Here is a 19,120-nt window from a genome sequence, read left to right on the forward strand (position 1 = left end):
TGGACCGTATTTAAATTTATCCGGAAAAAGGTTCTTGGACCGAATTGAAATTCAGCTGGAAAAAAGGTCCATGGACCGTATTTAAATTTATCCGGATAAAAGGTTCTTGGACCGAATTGAAATTCAGCTGGAAAAAAGGTCCATGGACCGTATTTAAATTTATCCGGAAAAAGGTTCTTGGACCGAATTGAAATTCAGCTGGAAAAAAGGTCCATGGACCGTATTTAAATTTATCCGGAAAAAGGTTCTTGGACAGAATTGAAATTCAGCTGGAAAAAGGTCCATGGACCGTATTTAAATTTTTTCGGAAAAAGGTTCTTGGACCGAATTGAAATTCAGCTGGAAAAAAGGTCCATGGACCGTATTTAAATTTATCCGGAAAAAGGTTCTTGGACCGAATTGAAATTCAGCTGGAAAAAAGTCCATGGACCGTATTTAAATTTATCCGGAAAAAGGTTCTTGGACAGAATTGAAATTCAGCTGGAAAAAAGGTCCATGGACCGTATTTAAATTTATCCGGAAAAAGGTTCTTGGACCGAATTGAAATTCAGCTGGAAAAAAGGTCCATGGACCGTATTTAAATTTATCCGGAAAAAGGTTCTTGGACCGAATTGAAATTCAGCTGGAAAAAAGGTCCATGGACCGTATTTAAATTTATCCGGAAAAAGGTTCTTGGACCGAATTGAAATTCAGCTGGAAAAAAGGTCCATGGACCGTATTTAAATTGATCCGGAAAAAGGTTCTTGGACAGAATTGAAATTCAGCTGGAAAAAAGGTCCATGGACCGTATTTAAATTTATCCGGAAAAAGGTTCTTGGACCGAATTGAAATTCAGCTGGAAAAAAGGTCCATGGACCGTATTTAAATTTATCCGGATAAAAGGTTCTTGGACCGAATTGAAATTCAGATGGAAAAAAGTCAATGGACCGTATTTAAATTGATCCGGATAAAAGGTTCCTGGACCGAATTGAAATACTTTACAGATAGAAAGGTTCTTTACGGTCCAAAACCCATTTACGCTTCCTGATTTTCTCTCCTGGACCGGAAGTGAATCTATTTATAAATTCCCAGACCTTTAACAACCCTGGTAGTTTGTCCGTGATTTTCCTAACGGGAGGGAGTCTTTTGGGACTGTCTACATATATGTTTTCCATTTGTTAGCACGTCCATCCTTTGGGTTAAGAATCCCAGAGCCTCAACCGACCTCCCTCGACACGCCGCTGCCCAAAGGGGCTCAGCATCATGCCGTTACTCAAATTTGCTTTATCCTTGACGCACGCAACCCAAAACAACATTGCTGTATTCCTGGTTGCCTAAGTGTGACAAGTTTCGCAGTTGGGCAGCGAATAGCCGTGTGTTCACAAAGATGCTATTTAACCGTGCAGACGACGTCACGCGGGGAAAAAAAGAAAGGTCCACGGTGGATCGGCCGAGTGGGTTTGCGAGAGAAAGAAAGGGAGGCATTGTCTGGCGAGGGATCTTCTCTCTTGAAGGGAATCCGAGGGAGAGAATTGGAAGACAAAAGATGAAAGGAAGCAAGCAGAATAGCCCCGCACGATATAAGAAACACATCGGGTCCAGAGAGGAACCCTTTGGAAAGGATGCTGTAGGGGAAAACTTTTTCCTCTGTGCTAATACAAGAGCATAACGTGTACAGACTTAAATCGCACCTTTTGTACGCAGTTATTAAAGTGTAAGTAATTAACTCTCGGCATTCCTAAACCCGAAGGTGTACTGCTAAAGCAATTGTCCATGTGCTCCCATCCCGAGCAACATCAGTCTTTCAGGGCACATTCGTCTCGGCCTGTGTGTATATAATGTGTACATGTATTTTCTTCTTAGTATATATACACCGGGTGTTTCATAAATAATTGAAGGGTTACAAGCAAACTATTGAACTTACGTTAATGATACTAGTTCAGAACGGTCGAGGAACGAAAACAGTTTGTGCGTGTATGTTTTGTTAAGCTGAGAGTTCACATCCCTGCCGCTAGGCGACACTCAAATCACTCACATCACTCGCAGTGTTTCGTGCAATGTTTTGGTTTGCAAGATCACCATGTGACTTCTTTTTTGGGGTGTCGTACAGGGTATTCGTCTCACAGATGTCTAACTATCGACAGGCCCGTGTTAATGCGTGTGTGGCAAGAACTAGACTACCGTGTCGATGTATGCCTTGTCACCCATGGTGCACATGTTGCACATTTGTAAAGGGTGTCCCAATAAGAGCGACGGATTTAATATGGTTAAGAAAATACTGTATATTTACAAAATGACACAAAATTTTACATCATTACAACGGGTAAATGTTCCGATTTAAGAACGAAAGATGACAGCCGACATATGTCCCCAGACTATATCGAGAGCGCGTTGTTTTAATGTCTGTCTCAAATTTTTTGACCAACTTGCGAAATGTACTCTCTCACTAGTCGCACTTTAACGTCCAAGGATTGCACGAAGCTTCCTAACACTCTCTGCATAACACTCGCCATTGTTGTAAGGATTTTTCTCTATCAAAACTCGTTGTTCCTTTGTTTAACGCTCCACGTCCACTAAGCTGCACCAATCACTGATACAGAAACTTGTAAGAACAGTGTTACCAACCCGACCACAAGACATGTTGTGAAAATCAAACTTGGCATTCTTAAATCGGAACATTTACCCGTTGTAATGATGTAAATTTTGTCATTTTGTAAATATACAGTATTTTCTGAAGCATATTAAATCCGTCGCTCTTATTGGGACACCCTTTAGGTGTACAAAAAATTGAGTTCCTTGTTCGTTCTGGACTGGTTTCATTAACGTAAGTTCAATAGTTTGCATGTAACCCCAAAATTGTTGACGAAACACCCGCTATTCTTCGGTCATACCTGAATATAGCAATGTATCTTACATACCCCCCCCCCACAAACACAGACATCAAAGAAAAAAGTTAATTTGCTCAGTTGTCAGTTTCTCAACGTTATTTTTCAAATCGTAAACCTTCTCCCTTGATCGTTGAAACGGAGAATGAGATGCACCGAGCCATATTATGGAAATGTGCCATAAATGAATGCGCCGTAGCCTCTCGTTAGCATTTTGTTTGCCTAATATAGGTCATGTTAATATTTACGACGCGATGTTTGCGTGAGAAGATATGCAAGTTGATCTGGCTCGGAAGATTATCTGGTCTGAAAATTTCGACCTCGTTTCAAGCTTTCTTTCATTATTATTCGTAAAGAAGAATTACATTTTTTTAAAAAAAAAACTTGAAAGTAGACACTCGTAAGGAGGTAAATTATATGCTTGCTAATAAATTCAATTCTACACAGTCCGACAATTAAGTAATGAGACTTATTTTATGTTGCCCCACGTGTGCATTCTATCTGTGAAGTATTGTTATTATTCTATTTTTGGACCTAACAGCTTTTACATTACAAATATCAGTCTTCCCCCCCTATTTCACAGACATTAGATTCGAAAATAAAAACATTCCCCTTTACAATGTTACACTTTGTTAAAAATGTTAACAGACTTTCCGGATTAACGTGTTAATGGTGTAGTGTGGTCCGTAATCCACAACCTCGTAACACCTCATGCACTTGCGATGGGCATGCTAGGAATTATGCCGCCATGTCGTGAGGGAGGTGTAGGGATGACGTCACATTATCGCCATGGAGGAGGTGCGGGATCAAACATTTCATGGATTCCATTGCTGTGGAGGACGAAACAGGGCATTTTCGCTACGATCCTCCTACGAAACGACAAGTCGTAGAACGTAGAAGAAGCTCCAAAAATCAAGGGTGAAGACAATGTTGTGCTTTTTAACGACAGCAAAGGCATTATTCATCATGCATTAACCGGGCGGCGAGCTATGATTGTCTAGGTGTTTCTAGTCCAAAAACAAGTGAGTGTGTTGAATCATCCTCTCTACTCGCCAGATTTATCCCCCCAGTGGTTATTTCCTACGTCCAACGGGTTGTGCCGTCCAATCTTCCAGACATACCACATGGCATTGGGACAGGACCTACACTTTAAGGTTGGATCCGAACCACTATGTTCCTCAACCGGATATCAAATCCTTGAAGGGGTGTGATATCAGGGGAACGAGGTGGTCAGGGGATAAGGCCCCGTCGCGCGATCAACCTACCTGGAGAAGTTACCGCTAACACGTTACGAACCTCGACGCTCCAGTAATTTTATTTGGAACTTTTCGCGGTATGTTTTTTACCGTACTAAACCACTTAAGTTTCGTTGGCCCATAACTATGCATTTTGTCTACAAATCAAACCAGAGTTTGTACTTTTCTTGATGCCATGACAAATCTGAGGAATGAGTCTAACCTTGTGATTCAAACGTGTCTTACAAAAAGACATTCGAACTGAATGACGGTTGAATTTTCATTTAGCACGTCGCAAGCTGATAGAGTGAGAGTGAGTTCCTCTTTCCCAGAAATCTCATTGATCTTGACAACGGTGGCTGACACGTTATCAAAGACGCACACGTTTCAATCTCGCCCCCTTTCGTTACACCCGTCGTGAGTTCAGAGTTGTTGCTAATGTGGGTATTGATAGACACCTCAGAATGCTTTTTTGGTCGGTTGATTGTTCTAATTGCTAACCACCTGACCTTAATGTGGTGTGGCTTGTGTCGTGTGCGTGCGTGCGTGTGTAACTCGCAGCGATGGGAGAACTCGTACAGTCACAGTCAAACAGGGAGAGGAAATCTGCTGGAAAACATCATCTCCTCGCTTCTTGTGCTGTACAATGTTCAAGTGTGGTGTTGGAGGTATCGAAGGGGTGCAACAAAATGCATTAGCATCATCATCATTTCCATCTAAATTAGTACTATTATTAATTGAAATTAAAAATGTACTTATTCAAGCACATGGACCTCCCCGATGGCGCAGTGGTAGCGTTGTAGCCTTGTAATCAAAGGGTCCCGGGTTCGATACCCGGTGAAGGCACATAGTGGTCCGGATCTCACTTTAAACTGTAGGCCCAGCCCCGATCAGCCTTACTGTGCATAAAGTGGACTTAAGACACAGTAATATTGTACTCTCATAGCGTAAACTATTGGAATAAGAAAATAAGTACAAAAATTATTCCATACAATTTTTATCGTTTAAATTCAACTATATACGCAGAGAGATACAACTTTTTCCATAGTCGATGTTTATGAGACACTTGTTTTCGGAATATGGCCGTGTGATCTAAGGGGTGAGGCTACGGGACGCGCGCTGCTTCGAGTCTCCTAGTGGAGGAAGCGTCACAACTTTTCTCCTGAGATTTCGGTCTGCGTATTGGACCGGCGGCCACCCACCATCGTGAGGGACTCGCTACGAATGAGTAGCGTAACCCGGTCATGGAAACCCACAACGACGACTGGGCGGTTCGTCGTGCTGACCACACGTCACTCCGTAACCGATTGGATGATCGCCCACCTCTGCTGAGGCATGTGGGTGTGAGGGCAGCAGTCGGTAAATAGGCCCTGCCCCTCAAGCACGGTTATTGTTATAAACTAAAAAGCCAGTGTACAGCCACAACAGTGCATTCTACATTGAAAATACAAGCACATTAGATTGAAAACCACATATTTCCAACAACTTTCCCCTATTTCCATTTTTCGCTATCTGCACTAATAACGGAGTTGTTCTGTGGTGCCGGACTTTTGAATCACCCTGTGTGTGTGTGTGATGCTGCATGTATTCTCTATATATGTGATATTGCATGCATTCTATTCCTTCCTGTTCGTTGGGCCTGAAGTTTGCTACTGTTCCGTTCGTGCTTTATTCTGGAGTTTCCATTCTGATGCAAACTTCAAGGGAGCTTCTTAGCAGACGTTGGGTTCAAGTTGGCAAATAAGACAGGGCGAAAAGCGAGGGAGAAAAAGAATAGAAAAGGAACTGGAGGAGACAGGCATTGTTGTTAGCTGAGTGGTGAAGCTCGGTATCTGGAAGAGAGTGTATCCACCGTCAGTCTCTCCCGAGAGGGGCGCCCGGCCATTCGGAAGATGAAAAATGGAAAGAAACAGACTCGCGGAAGAATACACGTTCCTGTTCTTTTCCATCGAATTGGGTTCTCTCAGAAGGTTGGCGAATCGGAAGGAATTATTAGCGAAGACGAAACCCTCCGCCCTTTTTCCTGAATGCAAATATGGCGTTCTGGAAATCATTTTTCGAGCAGCCACGTGCAAGTTTAACGTGGAGGACACTACGCTATTCCCGGACGAGAAGTTTCCGCGTGCACTACACGATTTCAGTCTTTTGTAAGTACTGGCTACACTGTCTGTCTTGTTTGTTTGGATTGTTGTTTTTAAGTCCACTTTATGCACAGAAAGGCTAATCGGGACTGGGACATACAGTTAGAAGTGGGATTTGAATCACTGTGCCATTTGCCTAGACCGGGTATCGACGCCTCGTGAGTATCCAAATAACTGCAGATAGATAAGGTTATCGAAAACGGAACCTGTGCGTGTTGTGTAAGTTTTTATATAAAGACTCTCGGTGTTGTTGCCTTAAGGGACATTCGAAAAATAAATGGTTGAGTGTTTGGTTAGCTTCTCTGCACTGACAGGAAATTGATGGCACAACCTTTCGTATCGATACCATCCCTGGTTGCCTAGTTTCAAAAATAATTTTCCATGATTTCATATTGAACTTATCAACTTTTACTAAGCACCTCCTTCACACTAGCACGGGGGTTCCCAAACATTTTGGTTTCACGGCACCCTTAGAGTTGACGAGCTTATCTTTGCGGGTGAACCCTGCCCAAGCACGGCTGCGCAGTAGCAAGGGGGAGGAGCTACCGGCTGCGCGTCATTATCCTTGCGTTCTGTTCTTGCTGTCGACCACCCAAAGGGCGATTAGGTGGCAACTACATAAACGTATCTCTCTCACTCTCTGCGCGGAGTAGCCAAGGCCACCCGCAAAGATACAGCTCGTCAACTCTAGTGTTTCAAGATTTTTCCACGGCATCCAAGTCAGAATGTAGACCTTTCTAACACTTGTAACGCTCACTTATTGTGGTTAGGTTGCTTGCCTTAAGTCACAAAACCAACACATATTTCAAATTCAGAAACATTTTATATGTAAAAAGCATTGTGCGAATTCATGTGGGGGATGCCGGGAATTCACCTTCCCCCCCGCAACAAAAATATTATCCCCGGCAAAATAAATTTAATTTAATCCCTGTCAGAGATGTTTTATATCCCCCTCGGTTTATTTTACTGGCTGGTAACGTATACAAATTTGCATACCCTTAAAAAAAATCTACCCCCGAAGTAAAATTATAAATCCGCCACTGATTGGCATCCTCCTCCAAAGAAGTAAGCTTAATTCACACGGTACTAAGTAAGCACATATTGGAACATTTCGCGGTGCCCCTTTGGGAACCACTGCACTAGCATATGTTTTGTCCACGCAATTGTACAACACTTTTTTTTCATTATTGTTATTTATCATCGCTTTCCTTCCACTTTTGGCTAATCGCGACAATGAGGATGAAGATGAACGGCGATATGATGAAACTGATGAAGGGACACGTAGTGCGCTGTGCTAACCAGTCCGCCACTGAGGTCGACAATCGCACAACAGGAAAGACTAGTATACTAACCGGGCCTCCCAGATGGCGCAGTGCTAGCGTCGTCGCCTTGTAATCAAGGGGTCCCGGGTTCGATACCCGGTGGAGGCACATAGTGGTTCGGATTCCACTTTAAACTGTATGTCCAGTCACAATTAGCCTTTCTGTGCATAAAGTGCATCTTAAACCACCAACTCAACTCGAGTGTACTAACTTAGGAGAAGCACCACTATAATTCTTTGAGCGTACGACCGTTTTTGCTTCTGCGGGTTCAATGATCCTCTTGCACCACCTTCAATTTTTTCCAATTAACTCGGAGACCTTCGGCGTTTTTTGTGTGTGTGTGTGTGTGTGTGTGTGTGTGTTTTTCTGTGGCCTCATTCGCTCTCTCTCTCTCTGGAGAAGCAACTCTCTTAATTATCCGTCGTTCCCTCAGCATCCCCTCCTCCCGAATGTTCCTGCGGGACGCATTTGCCAACCAGGGAAGACGGTACCCATTACTTCATCACATCACTTGCCCGACGCTCGTGCAGCGTTACGGCCTATTAAGCGTCTCCGAGTGGCGTCTCTCGCGACGGTAAATTCAGTTTCCACGCTGCACCGGGAGATCTTTTCTCGTATCTTATCTTTTTTTGGAGCGCCGTATCTTTGTCCCGCTCTTCGTTCGATCGCAAGGCCCACGTTGTTGTCAAGTGTCGAATTTCCTCGCCTCTTCTGCTGCGAGCGTTGTCGCTGCAGATGAGTGTCAAGGCAGGGAAGGGGGTGAGTGACAGAGAGGGGTAGTGCTGACGAGATGCCCGCCTCATTTCCCGTCTCGTCTCGGTTACAAGCACCTAAATCATTCTCGATTTCTGAAACTCTGTCCCATTCTCATCTTTTGGGGTCTCCCGATGCCGCAGGGATAGCAACGACACCTTGTAATCAAGGGGTCCCGGGTTCGATACCCGCTGGAGGCACATAGCGGTTCGGATCCCACTTTAAACTGTATTTCCAGTCCCGATTAGCTTTACTGTGCACAAAGCGGACTTAAAACACCAACTCAATCAAACCATTCTCATCTCTAGTTTCGAATTGAATAAATTGTTTGAATTGTGGTTGTTAAGTCCGCTTTGTGCACAGTAAGGCTAATCGGGACTGGACCTACAGTTTAAAAGTGGAATCCGAACCACTATGTGCCTCTACCGGCTGTCGAACCCATTGATTACAAGGCGACGACGTTACCATTACGCCATCGGGGATGCCCTTCTCGATTGATTTATTTAACTTCGCTTTTCTGCCTTTTGGCTAATCGCGAAGATGGTGAATGATGATATGATGAAGGGACGCTCACGACGAACACCCAGGCCGGGATTCGAACCCATGACCTCTGGCGTCGTTCTTGAGCCTGGAAACGGGATTCGGGCGTCTGGTCTCACGGGTTTGTGTTGCATGTTTGTGACTGTCCTTTCACCCATTTCATCGTATCACATGTTCGCCATTAGACGAAAGTGAAAGAAAAGCTTAGTAAAAACAATTAATCAACTAGAACGTACTAGTTGGTTGTTTGTCGTTTCACTTGATACTTGGGACTTCCATGAATTGACAGGATGGACAGATAGATAGATAGACGGACCCTCTAAACCATCTAAAACCATCCTTTTCGTGGTTTTCACTGTTTATGACTTCTAGTGTGGAAAAGTGTTTAGTGTTCATGTTTGTTGGGACTCCCAAGTTTTTGCAAGTACAGAGTGGTGTAAAGAAAAGGTATCCGAAATTTTACTTTGTGTTATATGAATTTATACACTCTACTATTCAAGTTACAACTCTCTACCGTACAATTACATGTTCTACATGTCCTCCTTCCTTTTGAATAACATATTCCATGTGTTCGGTTATTCTGGAAACCATTCCAGAGCACTGTTCGGGCGTTATGTCAGAGAGAACTGATTCAATGTTTGTGCGAAGCTCGTGTATAGTTTGTGGAGGTGGTTGTTCCAAAGTATATTGTGGCATGTTTAGACAACAATCCGTGAACAAAGAAGTAGCAGACAAATGAATTAGTGCGTGTTTCAGAATTTCAGTTACCTTTTTTTGCACCACCCTGTATATTATCATTTGTATATGAGCCCATAGCTAAGCCATACATTCTGAACACTGTAACTAAATCATATTTACCAAATTCTATACCACATAAAACACACACATATTTGCAATGTTTGTTAGACAAATGCACATTTTCTTTATTCTTCAATTACAGAAGGTCGTTTCACGTCCATGGTAACAAAGTTAGAACCCACCTCACATTAAGAAAAACTGTGACGCCACGAGCGGTGTTGCTCCACGTGATACCCCTGCCTTGCAACAATGGCCCTGCAGCGGAGTTTCCATTGGAGGAGACTGCGTTGAAGAACACATTGGTCCAAACGATCATATTCCTCCTGACAAGCTTTCCAAAGACCCTCAATTGTGCGGGGCCGTCTGCTTCCCAAGGCTCCTTTCAACAACGGAAACCCACAAAAATCCATGGAAGAGGCATCGGGGGATTTCACAGGGATGTCTGTAAAGGGGATTGCATCAATGCCCGTTTCACGTGCCATCCGATCCATGTATGCCTGCGTGGACTTTGCCGTATGACTGGAAGCCTTGTCCTGGTGGATGACAACACGAGATGTGTCGCTGCCATAGAGAGAAGGAATATCATGTCTGTAAAGTGGTTCCAAAATATTTGTCTGGTAATAGGCTGCATTTATTTTAGCCTTTTTTCTCACTCTGCGCAGTGGAAGTTTGCCGTTATGGCAGTAACCACCAACAACCATGAACCCAAGTGGAAAACTTTCAGCACATTCACGTACCCACTCAGATCGACCTCTTGCATCACGTGGACGATAGTAGATGGCCCTTTTATTACCACATCCCGACAGATACACCCATGCTTCATCCAGGGACACCACATACTTCCAGCGGTCCCCTGCCAGATGGCGTTCGTAGAGCTTCCGACTTTTGGTCTTCCTCTCCTGGACATGTGAGGCACGCAACTTATGAACTTGAGGCTTGTGCTTCCGCACAAGTTGTAAATCTTGGGCTATGATGAAATTTACAGTTGCAGGGAAACATTGCACTGCCTGTGCAATCACTCTTTGCGTTGCAGGGTTTTCACATCACACCAAGGATCTCACTTTCCGCACACCATAGGAGGAACGCTTGGGCTTCCGATATGTCCGAAGCTCACTTTGACTGGTTTCAGCAACAGGTACAGTGCAGGCTTTATGGCAATTCAACACTGCATTGATGCCCTTCTTTGACACATGGAATGCTTTCATGTGGCACTGTTTAATTATCTGGCTATAACTATAACCAACGTCGGAAAAGGCACAGATGTACCCCTCCCAAAAGACTGGAATTTTTGGTACCATATAAACACTCACTCACACACCAACCATCGTCTTTGAAAGTCAACACACAGTACTTTCGTCTTACTGGCTCTGGCTGCTATGTGCTGTGCCTACGTGCTGCTCCCTGGTGATCGAAATCGTTACCATCAACGTGAAACAACCTTCTGTATAAGCGTGTTACTCTTAAACAAAAAAGGACGTACCAACAAAAAAAAACATTTCTAATATTTGGTTAAATGTTTCTGTGTATAATCGGGTAAATTTTTATCTCATTCACCAACTTTACATGAGTCCTTTGTTGGTTTTAAATAATTTTCGAACTTTGATGACATGGCGTCACTTTCTAATCTGTGTCTTTAAAGTTTGTGCAAACATTGCCACAAAATATTATAAATGAAACAAATATATTCATATATCTTGGTTCGTTTTCCCTTTTATTTTTAATTTATAGTGCTGTAACGCAATTTTTACACTGAAAAAGGCAGGATTACAACGGATTTATTTTTCAATTTGCAGATCCGGGATCCTTACGCCCGACCCGACCGCCTTCCGAGTGATGTGCCCGATGGAGCTTCCGGACAAACCCGCTGGGCGGAGCCACCGGTTCGACGGAAAGAATCGGTGGCCAGTATGACCATGGGTGGCCTTGCATATGTAGTAACGGTAAGTGCAAGTCAACGGCAAAGGTAATGGTAAGCAAATTGTCCACCGCTATTTTCATTACATTTTTATTCTACATCCTGTGTTGTTTTAAGGAATGAAACTATGTTGGTTCGAAACCATTGTTCTCTGCTTATTGACGTCATTATTTCAATTCATTGTAATCACACTGTGTAATTCAGACCGAATGAAAATGGTGGTGGACAATTCGCCTACTGTTTCTTTCGCCGTTGGGTGTACAGTGGGAACCATAAGTATTACCAAGCAAATTGTCCATCGCCACGTTTACTCTCCTTGTTTTATGCAATGAGAGCTTCAAGAACTGACACAAAACACCAAACAATCTGCTTACAACCTCTGAAGCAGTATACGTAAAAATACAGTCCTTAAAAATACGTAGGATGAAGATAAAAACCAACGAAAATAGTCATGGACAATTTGCTGAGCAATACTTATGGATCTCACTGTACCAGTACGGTTTTTGTATAGCTGAAACTTTGATTTTTTCTGTTGTGCTTGTGTTTTAGCATTGTCCAAAATAAAATCATGGTGCAAGATGAGCTCCCAGATCATGTGATATGCATCTATGCTATGTTGTTGAACATTGCCGTGCCAGCATGAAAATGTCGCCCCTCCCATACTGTTTCTGGTGAGTGTTTATGAATTGTGTGGGGGTGGATTATTAAAGAATTACTTCAATGGTCACTTTAGTAATCAAAGTATTTAATTTGTACTAGTTAACATAGTTATTTAAGGCCAGGAGGAACAGTTTCAGTGGAAATACCCTAAAACGTCCCTCCCCCACCGACATTTTCCTGCGTGGAGTTGGAGAGAGTTATGTGCGCTGAGTGGTTGTATGAGAGGGGGAGATATCTTAGCATTACGCTTATGGGAGTATTATTTTACTTGTTCTCTTGGTAATATCAAACTTCCGATGACGTAGAAAAACACATGAACGGAAAGAGGTCACGTTGAAGATTTTATTTGTCGCCGGAAAAGTCCAAAACTTCCGATTCTGAAATTACTTATTCATCATATTTTTCAAACATCGTTTCTAGCTTAATAATCAACTTGAAAAACATCTTCCACTTGCAACATGGTTAGAAATTCATACTCTCTTGTATAGTCGGGGTGGGGTTATTTTTAGTTGCATTACCGATTCCGACGATATTGAAATTCACATCCGTTGCGAAACTTTCACTCTTCACCTTAAATCCAATTTATGCACAGATAGGCTAACCGGAACTTGACCTGCGGTTGATATGGGTATCAGAACCAAATAATACAAAAAACACAAAATATTACTCTTTATTAATTTGCTCTTCAGGTCCCAGGAGGTTAACAAAGGTTAACTTGTAAATTTTAATAAACCTAAGAAGGAGCCATGCTTGAAATCGGGTATAGTGGAGGTGATATGATGAGCACCGCGCTCCGGTCACCTTAACATCCAGGTACCTGTCGAGAACGAGATACTTTCCACATTGCATTTTTTAATTAATTCAATTCGTCTCTATGCTCGTGCAACGTGGAAATGCAAACAAAAAAAGTTAATCTCTCATTGTATTCATTTTTTCTCTGTACGCTTTTCATCATTGATTGTAGTTTTCTGCATTATTTACTTTAAGGGTCGTATGAACAAACATATGCGCGCATACATTCTGTGTGTTTCTAGAAACGTTTGGAGCAAATTAAACAAATTTGAACTCTAACAAACCCATGATATCAATACCATGGGATTTGTGTACCGCAGAACTTAGCGCATGCGCAGTACAGTTCTTTCTATTGTCATATCATTATCCATGTTTTATACACAGGGTGTGCTATTTGTTGCCAACTGACCATGGGCATCGCCAGAAATTTTTGCAGGGGGAGTCGGGCAAATGATAAAAGTTGAATAGTTGAAAAATAATAAGTATTATTACCACGGTAATAAATGTTATTATACAATAATAAATATTATAAACCAATAAAAATAAATGTTATTCGAAATAATAATAATTATTGTTATTATTATGTAAATGGGGAGACTCGATCCACCAAACGAGTGAATACCTGCACAACTATTTTCCATTATTTATTTGGCATTTTATGCAGTTTGTATCTGAAAATCATTTTGATATTAACTTTTGCACATCTAGTTCAAGAAAAGGCTTTAAATGTTAGGGGGATTTTTTTTTTCATAAAGTTTGTTGTGTGACATCTCACCTATAACTGTAATTATTAGAATTTTGAAAACTGTGAAACCATTTGTTCTTTGGATGAAATGGTAGAATATAACCTTGTTTCTGTGTATTTTTCACTCAATGGACCTGCATTTTTACTTTGATTATTCTGTTCGAATACTAACAAAATTAACTTTATTTATATTCTTAACAAAAAGAGCAACAAGCTTTCGGCGTTCTTGTATCTTTAAATTAAGGATGTCATTTTCGGGGGGGGGGGTCGACCGACCCGTTCGAGCCCCCCTCCCGACGCCCATGCAACTGACATATTTTTGTCGACAATAATGCACATGTGCAAAGGTAAAAGAAAATTATATTTTCATTGTGGAACTTTTGGTGGGATAATTATTTTGGATGTCCGACTAAGGGATAATAAAGAACTCTAACGTTCAAGGTGGCATTTTGAAACTTATTGTAACCAAAATGAACAGGGTGAAACGAAGAAGGAAGCAGGGACTCCACAAAACATCCCGAGAACACCTAAACTTTCCAATTTCAAAGTATTTCTCCTTCTTCTCGCCTGGAAAGTTTATTTTTCCTTTTAAAGTATATGCGAGGTATTATCAAAAATATCTCGAATTCCTCCACAAGACGTATGCAAAGAAACGTTCCTCTTTCACTGCTGAGAGCATTTCGAGACGTCTCTTTTTTGAACTGACTGCAAAGTAGCTTCCGTATTCGCTCTGATGTCTTCGATCGCCTGGAAACATTTGCTGTGGAGCGCCATCGTGAAAGTAGCAAATGGTCAGGTCTGGCGAGTAAGGTGGCTGAGGTACTAATGAGACGTGTTTTTCCGCCGGAACTATGCATTACGACAATCCACCTCACGCACGGTGCAGGATTCACTCAGCAGACTCTCTCTCACACATGACTCAGCCACGCCACGTACAGAGTGATTCATCTTGGCGCTGATCCAAAGTTTCTTTAAAGACCGAATAATGTTCTCAAACGTATGGCCACCAATATTACCTGATTTAACATCCCAATACTTCTTTTTGTGGCGGTATCTTAAGGAAATAGTGTACGATACACGACCTCGGACATTTGACGAATTGAAGGAGAACATTAGAATCTAAGTCACCGGTGGTGACAACAACATGATCCAACGAACGACTAGGAACATGGAACGACGTGTCCAGCTGTAACTTCATGGAAAGGGGAGGGGGACATTTGTAGCATATAATGTAAAGGTTATGAAATTCCCATATCCATGCTACATTTCAGATGTAATAGCTTGTTGCTAGTTCATACTTGTTCAAATACATTTATAATGAAATGTGTCAGTTTTATATGAAACACCCTGTAACACGTTTGCGTCATCTCTTTATTTTAGACACACAGCAAGCCATTCCGGGAATTTTTTGATAAGACTACGTAAAGACACGCTTGCAGCAGGAAGGAAAATATTGTTCTCCTTATCTTTGTTTCTGGAATTTTCACGCTAGTGGAAAAACGCAACAAAAATCAACAGGATTTGTTTTTTTGGTATGTGCAAGCATGCAACATGTGAATATGTCCCTTCAGAATGCCCTCCCGTTAAACTTCAGATGGATATCCTGTACTCTCGACAACCCGCTCAACTCTTACGTATCGGGTTGCGTGTGTCTCAGGATACTAGATGTTTGGAAACAGCACGAACGATGCTTGCATATTCCACGACAATAAAATGTGTTTTCGTTCCTAGGGTGTCTTTTCGCGCCATAGAACAGGATGGATGTTCCTTTCCTTCTCCTGGGTGATGGCTGTTGGCAGACGCCGCTGTTTGGGTGAGAAATCCCGTGCGTCGGTGTTGCTGGACAGGGAGGGAAGGTTCCGTCTCAACCTCCTCCGGCTAAATGTAGCGTAGATCCGGGCTCTTTGCGATGAAGAGCCACATCCATCATAGGCCCACCTCTTCCCCATCTTCTGCTATGCCAAGTTCTCTCATTTTTCCGCTCTTATCTCTCCGCTCCTCCCTTCGTCTTCTGCAAACGAAGAAAGAAATCTTTATCTTCTCGCACTGCTTCGTGCAACCATTTTTTCCTCCTACGAAGGAGAACGGTTTGTAACATGAATTTATTTTCGTGCCTTTGGTACATTCTCTTCTTGTATATTCATTAATCTTTGGCTCTTATTTGGTTTAGCGTTTTCCCCCTTTTCACAGTCACTTCTAGGAAATTCTTTTATTATTGTTTATTGATTTGCTTTATTTTACTTCGCCTTTTGTGCCGCTTTTGGCTAATTTCCGAAAATGAGTGATGAATGGACACACACAAACATCTATGCTCAGGCCAGGATTCGAACCCAGAACCCCTTGCGTCGTTGCGCGATGTGATAGGCACTCCGCCACGGGGGCCGGCTGGAAATTATTTTCCAATGTTCATTTTTACATTTATTTATTATTCTTTGGCGTTTTAAAAAGTTTTTTTTAACCTTTTCCCATTCACACCATGTAATTTTCTCCCATTGTTCATCATTACGTTTGATTCGTTTAAAGTTTATTCATTATTATTTTTTCGCTTACGAGGTTTAGTGGTTTTTTTACCCCAATGTTCATTATTACGTTTAAAATTCCTTTTCCAGTATATTTATTATTCTTTGGCGCTTTTGTTGGTTTACCTTTTTTCCCTCTGGGTCATTCCACGTGAAATCACCCAATTGAAAGACAAAAAGTTGCTTCATAGTCATGGATTTGATTCATATTTTTTTACTGATAGATGCTTGGTCCAATATGACAAATATGTAATATTAGACTTGTCCAATCTAATATTTTGAAAGTTACGAATTTTTTAAAAATTGGAAGAATTTCAGAAATTGGGTGGACGAACGAACGCACCATGTGACCCAAAACATGTAATATCTCGGAAAGTATGTTGAGTATTTTGATTATTTAGGTATTCTTGGAGAGGAGAAGAAGAGTCCTAACAGAAAATGACTATAGTACCACTCTTACCTACTCAGAAAGTAGAAAAATCTTTTAGTAAAGTAATATGTTGTGATGAAAAAAACACTCTATTTCAGGTAATTGTTTGATAGGGAGTCGCAGGTTTTATCACAATGAAAATTGTTGCGCAGCATAATCAATACATGTCAAACAATATTAAAAAAAATCATGGAGGTAATATTTTTCATAGTAAAAATATCACAGCTTTTAGTAAAGTGTATGAACCAATTTTTCACTGGCATACAGCTATATTTTTGACAAATGGTCCTAAAACACTAACAAATTACCACTAATGTGAGATCACATAATATTATTAGAAATGTTGAATAAGTGGGAGAAGCATTACTATGATGTTAATCCATTTTGAGTTCATAGAAATTGTACTAGGAGTAGAATTTTTGTCCAGAATGGATATGGGTCAGTCCATACCGAATGTTGCAGCACTAGTTGCTTGACCAATTAAAATTTTCAATATGTTTGTTGTTTTAACATATATGCAATATATGCAGGGGTAGTTCGAAGCCGGTATTATTTTTCTAAAACTTGACTTTGTTTAAAAATGCTGGCCATATTTGTATTTTCCATGACTTCGGGTATTTTTGGCCTTTGCAGACAGTTGCGATAATTATGATAGCTCGTCTCCACCCAAAAGGACCTAGATCTCACTTGTAATTATCATATTATAGCTACCACTAAAAAAGCCATGCGCCTTCTCGGTCTTCTATACAGATTTAGCGAAATTCAAAACCCATCATCTCTTGCTTTATTCTTTAAATCTTTCATCTCACCCATCCTTGAATACTGTTCCCCAATTTGGGCAATGGCCTCAAAAGCCAATCTCACCAGAATAGATTCTGTTCTCAGTTTCTTTCTTGCAATTGTTCGCCATGGAATACCTTCCTTTCGACATGTATCCAAATCAGACACCATGGCTGCTCTGAATATTCACACTCCATCCTTTCGTCGTGATCTAGCTGACATGAAATTTTTCAAGATAATAAATGGCAAAATCAGAACAAATCTCCTAATCAGTGAATTGACACTTAGGGTACCCCAAAAGCAAACGCGCAACCTGCAACTCTTCCACAACCCAACCACTAGGCTATCCCTTCTACAACGCTCCTTGTTTTACAGGCTCTACAACAAACGTCCCCTCAATGTAGATATTTTCCTTCCAGAACGTAATTTTTGTATATTACTGACCAAGAACATGTAAATCTGTCCCATCTTGTTATTGTTTTTATCTTTTGTTATTTTTTGTTTCTACTTTATGTTGTTTCAGTGTAAAATGGCCAAATAAGACTGTATGTGAAACTCTGAGTAAATAAATAAATAAAAAGAAAAATGATAGAAAGCTGTGGTAAACAACATTGTTTTCAGTACATTTCAAGCATTGTTTTATGTTCTGTGCCTTTTTACATCATCTTATAGCTGAAAACTAAGGCCAAAATTGAATTCAATTTTGAACAAAAGTCAAAGTTTAGGATTATTTTTAGTAGGGAAGTAATATAATGTAGGAGCTATATTTTTTATTTAGATGCAACATATGCATCCAAAGTTTTGGCAGAAAATATTTGAGCTCTACTGCACACAAGTAGGTATTTCTTCTTATATTATTAACATATTCAACACTGAATTAGTAATTTATGTGGGTGCGTAACATCCTCTTGCCCTACGTAACAAAAGGACTCAGTTTCTCTCTGAACGTTTGAACACCACCATCGGAGCAGAATCGTGTTGCACATCTCATAAATTCCGATCGACTTATCCTCCTCCGGGGCTGCAGTGGGTCTTATTGCAGCAACAGTTGTCATGTACGGCTTTCACGTTCGCAAAAGAACGTCCACGAGTTTCCTCTGTTTAATTCCGAAATACTGAAAACTAATCCGTGAGTAAATCAGGGGGGGAAAGGAAGTTCTGGGAATCATTTGTTCGACTTCTCAGCGTGTTCGAATTGCGGAGAACAGCCTGAAGGACCGTAATCGGCGTTAACGACAGAGAAAGGGGGGCTAGAGAGGGTGGGGGGTTACTGGTACGTTGGCTGAAAGCCAGAGTAGGTAAAGGGTAGAAGTCGCTGGGAATTACCCATCGGTCGGCTAGCGCCCTCTCTCTCTGCGTTGGTGACATTTTATGGACCGTGGGAACGTTTTCCATTATTCCAACTCATGAAACTTTTCCTTCTCAGCCCCACCCCCTCGCAAATCTCTTAGCGTGACGCAGAGGCCCCTGATTTCAAAATCTGACCCGAATAATTGAACCAAGAACCTTCGTTAAAGATTGACGACGGAAAATGTGCGAGTCGCTCCGAGAGGAACCGCCATTATGTGTTTTGCCGTCTTCTGCGAGGGCTGGGATTTGTTGAGCTGCCCCGGATTTCCTCTGAAG

The 19,120-nt window shown here is 41.5% G+C and overlaps 1 protein-coding gene across 3 annotated transcripts in view; it reads left to right on the top strand.

The window, feature by feature from the left end:
• Positions 1-19,120, top strand: part of rho-5 (rhomboid-5) — a 670,560-nt gene that overhangs the window by 597,841 nt on the left and 53,599 nt on the right. For all 3 annotated transcript variants that reach the window (XM_083125574.1, XM_083125572.1, XM_083125573.1), the window contains one exon: positions 11,447-11,593. In XM_083125574.1, coding sequence (XP_082981700.1) covers positions 11,447-11,593 — 147 coding nt within the window. The remainder of the gene's footprint in view (positions 1-11,446; positions 11,594-19,120) is intronic.

The sequence above is a fragment of the Lepisma saccharinum genome, chromosome 7 (assembly GCF_977018435.1).
Source record: "Lepisma saccharinum chromosome 7, izLepSacc3.1, whole genome shotgun sequence".
Taxonomy (NCBI): domain Eukaryota; kingdom Metazoa; phylum Arthropoda; class Insecta; order Zygentoma; family Lepismatidae; genus Lepisma; species Lepisma saccharinum.